At 29.8% G+C, this 10,988-nt stretch overlaps 1 protein-coding gene across 1 annotated transcript; it reads right to left on the reverse strand.

Annotated features, from left to right (window-relative positions):
* Nucleotides 1-1,772: 1,772 nt before the first annotated feature.
* LOC110653919 (transcription factor bHLH93) lies at nt 1,773-3,737 on the reverse strand. The gene is made up of 4 exons (XM_021809733.2): nt 2,753-3,737; nt 2,468-2,635; nt 2,213-2,380; nt 1,773-2,061 (listed from the first exon to the last, which is right to left on the reverse strand). The coding sequence occupies exons 1-4, from the start codon at nt 3,371-3,373 to the stop codon at nt 1,975-1,977; spliced, it is 1,044 nt and encodes a 347-aa protein (XP_021665425.2). The 5' UTR covers nt 3,374-3,737; the 3' UTR covers nt 1,773-1,974.
* Nucleotides 3,738-10,988: the final 7,251 nt, after the last annotated feature.

Below are 10,988 nucleotides of genomic sequence, written 5' to 3' on the forward strand. Positions count from 1 at the left end.
ATGGGAACGTCTCGGCTTCTGCATGCTGTAGCCCGTGGGGGTGCTTTATGCAGCACAGAAGTTCATAATTGGGGTGGCTTTCCTCTCAAAAAGTCTGGCGATGTTTTGGAGTCATATCAAAAGATTCCTACCTGTTGAAGATGGCAAGTGAATTCAGGACCGTGTCGAGTGCCAATCAGAGATCACCATAAGACCATTAAACAAGCTTTAAAGTATTATAGGATAAGACAAATTTATTTCACTATTAGGCAAAAAGCAGAGTTTATTATATTCTCAGATTCTAAAGAACTTTATGCTGGCCTACTAGTTCGAATGATCAGTTCATTTTGTTACTGAGCTATGCATTTGGCATACCATGGAATGGACATAAAGTTAATGTTTTTCAAAACAAACAGTTAATACTACCTTTTTGTCTTTATAAACCTGTTTGATTGCTAGGGTTTTTATTTTGATTTGACTCCAGCCTTGATTTTTCAGAATATGCATATGTTACTCTATTAAGATCTTTTGGTTACCAATACGTACAATTATCTATGATCTCTCCTCCAGGCTTGCATTTTGATACAAAATTGTTTGTTGCAGCTGCCTGAAAAGTTCTCAAGATGGACTCCTTGGTGCTCCTATTGAACATCAACATTAACACAAAATCACACTAGTAATTGTGCTTTGCACTGTCTTCATTCAAAAAGATCGGTCTGCAATGAGTGAAAGAAGCCATGAAATGTCTAAAACTGAAGCATCATGGTATCATTCCAAGATGAAAAATTGAAAACATCTTCCAACTTGTTTATGTGAATATCTTCCAACTTGTTTATGTGCTGAAAAAAAAATCATTTTTCTATATTATTATTTCCTCTACAGCTGTGGGAAATCTTATTGGACTTCTAGTATTGAAACTTTCGTTAACAGGGCAACCATGAAGAAGCTCTAAATTTATCTGAAACAGAAGATTCTATTATTGGGATGACATGTGGATTTAATTCAAGGTGACTACTAAACTTAGTGGGTTTTGAGCAATGAATATATGCATTTGAGACTTGTGAAAACTAGTGTGTCTTCATAACGATAAATTTACGTCTATTGCAAGAAGGTGAGACTAGACATGAAAAATAATGATAAAATACTGTATTTTATTTGTCTTTTTTAATTTGTGAATGCAACTTTGTTGATATTCTTTGCTTGCTATTCACCTGTCTAATCCACAACTATAACATGTACTTGATAAAACATGAAACTGATAACTGTTCTATCATTATAAGATCTGAATTGTGTTTGATTGACACGTCTTGTAAGTCTCATTGCCTGTGTGCATGTGCATGGGTCTCTTCTATATTATCTTTGCAAGAGCAAAAGAAAAAAATTGTCATGGTAGCATCAGATACTATAAAAACAACCAAGTCTTATTCTCAAACTAGTTGGGGTCGGCTATATTCTAACCAAGGAAAAAAAAACTTACCAGTATATTTAACAGCACAGAAAAAAAAGGGTAATTATTTTATATCTCTTTACTTTGTAAGGCATATTCCAATTCCAACTTATGAATAAATGCTTAATTTGTTCATGTAAGATTCAAGGGCTGCAGTCATTTTCCTGTACATTCTTAGCAAAATTCAGAATGATATGTGATTCCACAGTAGCTGCAAGGAAATTCAACAACCACAAGATAGAATTTGGTTGATTCTAGATATAAGGTGTGCACAAAGAAGCTAAAGCATTACTTAGATAAGCCTCAAAAGCTAACTTGGACATGTCATGAACTCTGTCTCAGAGAATTCCAAAAATATTGCCATCACATTAAAGAACTTGAAATAATATGTTGTCCTCCAATTGGAGGAGATAATACAAAAGCTCTGATGAGTAGAAGTAACTTATTTGAAAAATTGAAGTCACTACAACCTCACTTGAAACAGAGATTTGGAAAACTATTAAAATTCCTTCCCCAGTTCTTCCACCCTTCTACACTTTTTATTATTTCTACAGGCATCTTCCTCCATATCCTGCACTTCTAAATAATGCCTGCTTTATGTCATCAGAACTTATCAATCTTCTCTGCTCCAATTCCTATCATCGTTACAAGAAAGAAATCAGAATCAGACATTTATAAAGGAGAATTGGATAAAAAGTGAAAGGTGGTCAACGAGGCATCAAAAAAAGAAAAAAAAAAAAAAAAAGGGAAGCTAAAGCTATAACAAGTAATGATTTGAATTTTTACCTCTGAACAAGAAGCTTGCATTGCAAAGTCATTGAAGCAGCTAATAACGCACTGTTGAATCTCAAGGCCTAATGCTTCTAAAGTATTTACTGTTGATAGCAAAAGGCCTGGCTTCGCTGCGCAGCAAATCTCAATCCGAGTAGCTTCATTTACTCTTTCTACGTCAAACTGCAATTTGAACATAGAAAGGAATTCTAATCAGGAACATGGTAATTAAGTTCAGCTTGGTAGTTTAAATGAGTGCAGGATGCATACTTTTGGTGAATTTCTCACTATGAATTCACTTGCTTTTGTATCCTTCAAAATGCCCATCATGTTCAACTGATCTGAACCCACTTCAATCTCTTGTTGCAAGCTTTGGATTCTGTCCAGTAGCTCCTTCACGTAATCTATTGTGTCTCCCAGTATTGATGTTCTGTCCATCTGCAGGAAAAAAAAATTTTTCATTAACTTTAGCAAATAGCCTCCGGACAGAGATGAACTTTCTTTTTTTTTTTTTTTTTTTTTTAACACAATCGTTAATTGAATCGGTTTTCTTACCTTGCTTATCTTAGGAACAATTGATCTTAGCATCGAAAGCCGATCATTTAACCTCTTTCTTCTTCTTCTCTCCGCCATTAGGTTCTTTGATGGCTGCCCCTCCAACTTCTTACCTCTCATCTTTCTTTCTGGGCAAGAACCAATATTGAACACTGGTATTTCTGGAGACTGAATTCGCTCAACTTTGCAAGTATCCTGCATATCCAAACTGTGGACATGATTCGGAAGCAGACCCAGGTCCTGGTCATCCTCCATTGTGGTAGAAATTGGAGTATCTTCTTGAACAGGAAACGGCAGCGTGTCAAGAGTGTTATACGAAGAATCAGTAAACTGTGGAGCTGAGAACTCATCTGTGAATGAAGGAGTCGAGAATTCATCGCCAAATGGGCAGGAAACTTCATTAAAGTAGTAATTGTTGAATTCTTGATCAAGAGGAGAAGAGAATTCTTCATGGAAAGTATTGGGAGGGAGTGTGGCTGCAAGATTATCATCAAAGCAATCAAAGTTTAACCCACTAGAGAAAAGCTCACTCATTTCTGAAGGAAAACTTGGCATAGTTTCCCAAGTGTCTCTTCTGAAAGCTAGCAGCTCCTCCAAGAAGCCCTGTTGATTAAGCTCCATTTTTCTCACTTTTTCTAACCCTCACTTTTTCTCTTGGGAAACGATAATACCTTGATAATTAGAAGCTGCACAAAGTTGGAAATATATAGGTACACACGTAAAAGGGTTTCTACTTGAATATATAAATATGGATTATGGTATGTATTATGTTGTATTTATTAGCATTTTAGAGCCTAAGATTGAAATGGAATCTGCTTCATTTTCTTTTCCTTTTCTTCTCTCTCTTTTTATTTTCTCATGTCTTTTTCACCGAAATCTCTGCAATCAAACAAACTGAATATAAAATTTCTATTTCCCTGAAAACTTTGACCCTCCACATCTGTCCGAACCGAAAAGGATGAAGTTGGCATCACAGACGACCCTGACAGGTTCTTTGTATGGTTAAGCATTGTAATATTATTTCCATATGAACAGAAATGATAAAACACAAACACAAACGCAAAGCTAAATTAGCTAGGCCTTTCTTTTTTTTTCACTGAAAATATTTCTGGGTTGGGTCCCATATTCCTTATATATATCATTAGAATTTTGTTTTGGCTTAGCTCACAAATTACAATGAGTTGGTGGTGGGCCTCTTCTCTTTGTTTGTTCCCATTTTTTTCTTATTGCTTCACTAGGAGGACTTTGTCAAAAATTTGTCCCACGTTTCCTGTTGATGATCATTAATCATCAGCCCACCGGTTAATTTTACAATGCCTTCCCCCTCTCTCTCTCTCTCTCTATATATATATATATATATTTGTATATAGATACCTATGCATAGGGTGATTTTTAGGGGTTAAAATACATATTACCCAACAAAAAATTCTTAAATATGGTAGTGCAAATATGCTATTGCTTAAAAGGACAGATTTTGGCTGATGTATATGGCGTTAGCGAAGGCAAGCATATGGTAGATACCAGACCCGCCTTTTCAACGGCTATTTTGGCAGTATCCGGTCGACATCCACTGCCACTGTCCCTCACACTGCCTTTAATTTGTACCCCATACAGTACTATCAACCCTCTCCATTCAATCGTTTCATGCCCCTGGATTTTATGGGAATTCACAATTATTGGTTCTCACCATTCCTGTTTACTTAATTTAATCCTAATGGTTTGTACTTATCATCTTCTTTTCGTGGTGTGGTGCATTAAAATGAAGGCAGACACATGTTGATTCCTCAATGTTGATTCCTCAGCTTTGGCATTGATTATGAATTGAGAATATTTATATTTTATAGGGCTAAGAACACACTCTATCTTCCTCAAAGTCTTTTTTTAAAGGCCAAAACTGTGAGATCACTAAATCAAAACCAACAATATTTGAAGCAACATACCATTAAAGATAGGTATATCTTCATCACCCTGTTGATTATTGGACATATTTACACGAAGTTATCATTTTCTTCCTATATGTTAATTAACTAATTAGTAAGATAATTAATAGTTTTGCGATTGGCTTAATATTCCAATTTTGAAGAACAAATATCCCTGCTCCAACATTGTAACGTGATAATCACTTTTTAGTAATGCTAGAATTGCCAACCATATGTGCTATCAACATCTATAGTGGTCCTCGGAGCATTAGGGGCAAAAGGAATAATGTTATTCTTATTGTTTCCCCACCATATATAGTCTCTATTATAAATTACATTTGCTATTTAAGTGCAGAAAATAATAATTTCCTAGATGTTTTAAAGCTTAAACAAGGAAAAAAAATATAATTTAGCTTATATGTAAACATATAGATATACCATAGATATATGATAATTGCATACTGATTTACAAGACATATGAATATTTTCTTTCCTGTGGCATCATTGTCATTTATAAAAACTCTAATCCTAAGAAAGATTCTGAGCCACATGCTATGGCTACAATGTGCATATTAACATGAAAATGGCAGAAAAGATAATTTCAAAATAAATTAAATAAAATAAAAAAAGAAAAAATAATTATGAACACGTGTGGGGTTCACTCTACTCACCTATAATGTTGATGACCACCATGTTTTAGCTGGAAATTAAACCAGAACTTTAGGAAGGTGAAGAGGGGAGAGGAAGTTTAGAAGAAGACAAAAGCACCCATGATGAAAAATAAAAGAAGTGCCTTTTTATGATCATTTAATTTATTCAAAAATATGAAAAATTCTTACTGTACTCAGATTATCATGGATTTAAAATGGTTTCATAATAAAAAAAAAACTCTAAAAATATATAAGAAATGTTTTTTTTTTAATAAAAAATTTTCTAAACTTTTAGTCAGCGACAGATAATCATGAGATACATTTTTTTTCTTACAGCAGCCGCTTATATTCAAAAGAGCCCTTTTTTTTTTCCTCTTTCAATGCAATTCTAGAAACAGAGGGCTTGGGAATTGGGATTGCTTCTTCGTGAGGGGAAAAAAATATTAACATAAAATTAAAATTAAGAAATAGAGAGAAGATGATCATTTCAACATTTCGGAAGACTTGAGTTTGATCAAGGACAAAATGCTAATGTACAATATACCCAAGAACCATTTCAGATACGTAATCGTTATGATTATATAAAAAGAAGTATATATAAAATATATATATATATATATATATATATATATATATTAATGATTAATTTGTTTTATGAATAATTAAAATGATAATGCTTAATCAACAGCTAGCTAATAATATTTTTTTCAGTTAAAAAAAAAATCTGCAGACTGCTCCTACATAGGGCCTGGATTTTGTCTGTAATCTGTGCAAATATACCATAGACCTAGGGCAGAACCCTTCCCCCGTGCAAGAAAAGGAAACGCACACGTGAATATGAAAATAATTTTATGAATGGCCTGCCTTGCTGTCACCAAGATTAATATTAAAAATGGGATTATTTTATTTTTATACTTAGTATATTTAATTTACCAGCGTAATCTATTTGGTTGAATTTTTTTTTGCCCTTCAATAGAAGCACATATCACTAGAAGACAAACAATAAAGGCCGCCTCCCCCAACTGTATTAGTTAAAAAGTTCATTATTTTTATATAATTTCAATTATTGAAAATTGCAACTAATGAAGTGGCTTCGCTGGCTCATCATCATATTTACACGTTAAGAAAAAATATTTTTAAAAAAATATTTTTTAATGTTTAAAATATTTAAAAAAATTAATGAAAGATATTTTTTTAATTAAAAAAATTAAATTATTTTTAAAAAAAATAATTTTATCTTTTCAAAAGAAAAAATTATTTTTTATTTTTTAAAATATTATTAAAATATAAAAATAATTATACATATATAATATAAATATGCACAATTAATTTAATATTATAATTAAATAATAAAAAATATTTTTACAAAAAATATTTTTTAAAAAATATTGTTAATATATAAATTGTTTTCAAAAAATAAATGGAGACTAAATATATAAATTTTAAAGAAATTGAACTATTCTCATATACAGTGAATCAATCATATGTATAAACTAAAATATTCATATTGAAGTGTTCCTTACAATCAATTTTAAACCATAACTAATATAAAAACTAATTAATTAATCAATATTAAATTTTTAATATTGAAATTTAAATATAAAATCCCATAACTTTAAATATGTCTCTAATACAATTAAACTAAAACTTATTGATAAATAAATTACGTGTTATTCATTATATAAGTTTTGGCACGGTCAATAAGATGTATGGTTAATTAGATATCGACGTGTTGGTCAATATTATTAATGTGAAATTATATACGTTAGAAATTAGTCTTGACAGATGTGAAAATGACAATTGATAGAGAGATTTAAAAGTTAATATTCTAACTTGAAATCTAACTCTAGTATTATTAAATTAAATTATATTAATATATAATTATATTTTAGTTATGATATAATTTTTGACACGGTCAATAAAATGAATGGTAATTAGATATGAACGTGTTAGTCAATATGAAGTTATACATATTAGAGACCAGTCGTGACAGATGTGGAGATGATAATTGATATTGAAAGAGAGATTTAAAAGCTAAACAAGAACGAGAATGGCAATATTTAATTTTTATGTGAAGATAAGAAGATTACAATATTTATATGACAAGACGCGAAACCACGAGAACCACAAGAAGAGCAGACGAAGGAAGGCAGTAAGCGGTGGTGGGAGAAAACCGCGGGCTGTTTCTCCCCACCACCCCGACATTAAGTGGTTTCAGTATAGTGGTTTTCAAATTATCTACCTTCTCTTAATACAACTTGACAGCCCACAATATCTAATTTAGGGCTTTTAGGTTATACTCAAAAACCACTCTTCACTCTCTCTGTGTAAGTTTTGTCTGATAGTGTTTTGTTTGCTAGTAGAAAGAAATTGTAGGGGAAGGGGCCCATATAGCTTACGGTACATTGCCAAGTAACAGGTGTAGGTAAGCAGCCTTGAGCTTACTTTCAAGTTGGAAGAGAAGATAACATATGGGATATCGTTTTTATGCCCTTTTTAAAGAAGACAGTGGCTTAGCCTTTGGACCTATCTATGTATACGTGTATATGTGTTTGAAGAACAAGTACTTTCTTCTTCTTCTATGGCAAATGGGTTTCTGGTATTGGCATTTTTTTAAAATTTATATCATTTCGTGTACGTCTTATTGTGAAAGAATTAAACAAAAAATATGAGGAAAAAAGAAGAGAAAAAAAAAATAAAACGAAAAGAAGGGACGACACATATATGATATGCCTCACGAGTCTTTTCTTCAAAACAAAAGAACCAAGCTTAACCCCACAAAAATCACCCTCATATTCTCATTAAAAGACGTGTGAAGTTCCATCTCTGCAATAAAGTTCAAAAAAAAATTATTGAGAGAGAGAGAGAGAAGGTGTTGCAGCAATCATCTAGCCATCAATGATCGATCCATTACCATATATCCACATGCATACTGTTTTTATTATGACTGTGCAATGCCCTTTTGAATATCGTTTCACAGTTCCTTCTTAATTATTTTACTCGTGTATATAGATAGCCAGCTAGCTTCAAGCTTGACCAGATTAATTTGTAGCTTGCTATAGGCATAAATAAATTGTAATTAAAAATTTATCAAACTTCATTCTAAAATATAAAACTTGAAGGGTTATGAGGACTCAAACTTAAATTTTTAATCATAATCAATTGTATAAAAAAAATAAATAAATTTTATATCAATGATACAGAAATCACAGAAATTAATAACTTATAAGAAAGTGTTTGGTAAAACGTCGAATACATCTTTTATATAATTAGAGTCATCAAACATTAGATTTTAGCAAATATTTTAACGAACCTAACCTATCATTATTTATTGAATTAGCAATCTTACACATTTCATGCATTTTACCATAAAATAATATAGTAATAATAGTGGTAGTAAGATCAACTAATAATATATCTCTTCTAAAAAAAACTAACAAATCCTTTTTTTAATTAATAATAAGATTTAATAAACATGCCCTTTTTTCTCTTAAATATCTAAACCATAAATTCATAAAAAATATTTAAAATTTTTTTGGTTGCCGGATTGTTAGTTTCTTGTGGAAATGATGAGAACTTGATAATAGCACTGTAGTCTCAAACATAATAGAGTAAGATTTCTTAATTGGCTTGATAACGTCAAGAGATTTTTGTTTTGCTAAGAAGAATTAATTGGTTCTGTGGCCAAGCAAGCAGGCCATACAACGTTGACAGATACGATGCATAGAATGATTCTCAGTCGAAGGAGTGGAGTGAGGATGATGTATAGAGCAAAATCCAAAACACAAAACCATGGTTTCATATATTTCCTGGTTCTACCGTTGATTGGAGATCAAGGGATACTTAGAATTCCTATCAACATTTTATATAATCCCACTTGTTATATTCAATTAATGCTTAATTAATTAGGTTGATGGTTTTTAATGAACTAATTTTGGATTTTCAAGAATTGAAATGTCCAAAAGATTCGATTTTTTTTCTCCTTTTTCTTTGTAAATCAAATCCCACTTGGCATGATACAACTTGAAAGATCATATGATTATTATTAATAAGATGAGTTTGAAGTTTAATCTCCATTGGTTCAGGTATCTTTTGATATGATGAGGGTTTTTTTTTTTTTTTTTTTCATAACAATTGTATATATACCACCTTAATTATGTTATTATGATAACTATTTATGAATAAATAAATAAGGTAGAAAAAATTGAAACGAGAAGCATTATCTACGTGATTATAAATTCACAAAACTTCATTTAAAAAAAAAATACATAATTTTCTTACAATCAAGATATCAGGTCAATTTACATGCATTGAAATTAAGTTTATTTTTAATTTGTGATATTTTTTTAAATTAAGTATATTTAAAAAAAATTCACTTTTTAATGAAGTCAAACACGAAGAGATAAGGAAGAAAATTTTCATTTTATTAATTAGAATAATTACATTGAATATAAAAATTAAAAGATTCGATGATAAAAAAAAAAAAATCAAATTTTTGTAAGTTTTTTTAGTCGATTTTGTTAATTTTATTAATTTATCATAAACCTTCCATATTATATTTAATTTTACAAAAATAATTCAAATCTTTCCACTAATTATAAATTTTAACTATTTTTTTAATTTTATTAATCTTTTTAATAATTTCAATATTTTCATTAATTTTAGCAAACTTCATATTAACATAAAAGTATTTAATAATTAAACAATATATCTAGTATTATTGTTTTAATTTTTAAAATTTCTTTCTTTACTTGTGTTTCTATTTCACATATTTCTCATCATTTTATTTTCAATTTAAAATTTAATAAATAAAAAAATACTTAACAATTTAAATATAAAATAAGTATGAGTAATATAATCAAAAGAAAATTAATTATAACTTTATATATATATATATATATATATATATATATATATATATATATATATATATATATATATATATATATGTATTAATTTGAGAATACTTCAAAAAATTGAATAATATTTATAATATAGAAAAATATTTAAATTATTATTATTAATTGAACTATTTAATTAAATTAATTGTTAAAATTAAAATTAATATAAAATTTTGAAAATTAAACTGATAAAATTAAATAATTATATTAAAACTGAACAAGTTTTAATTTTTTTTAGTTATTTACTCAAATTAAAATAAATAAATAAATAAATAAAATTGTCTGAACTCCCAAATAATGGTGGGTCCTTAGCGATTACATGCGGTTCTCGTGGTTATATACGGACAACGTAATCTTCTTATAAATAATAATAAACTCCTAAGTTTTATTTTTCCATAATTAGGAAATACACATACGCAAACTTGTATTTTATTGAGATAATATATCTGCAAATTGCATATCATCTCATCTACCTTCTTAACAACAAAGACTGCTCTTCTGAGCTTTTCATGCCAAGACAAAATCGGTTATACTCTTAATAAAATAAGCATCAACTACGTACTGGTAGTATGTTATGTTCTTCAAGCAATCTCTTTCTCCTTAATTAACTGGCTCATTATAAAGATTTGAGCACGTAAAGTCGGGTGACTGGTCTCCTATAAGCTGATATAACAGGAACCCACAAATCTTTTAATCAATTTATGCAATATATGTATTTCCATAATTATTGGGTTTTATAGAAAATATAATCAAGCAGTTGTGTGTG

This window comes from Hevea brasiliensis, chromosome 2 (assembly GCF_030052815.1).
Source record: "Hevea brasiliensis isolate MT/VB/25A 57/8 chromosome 2, ASM3005281v1, whole genome shotgun sequence".
NCBI classification, from domain to species: Eukaryota; Viridiplantae; Streptophyta; class Magnoliopsida; order Malpighiales; family Euphorbiaceae; genus Hevea; species Hevea brasiliensis.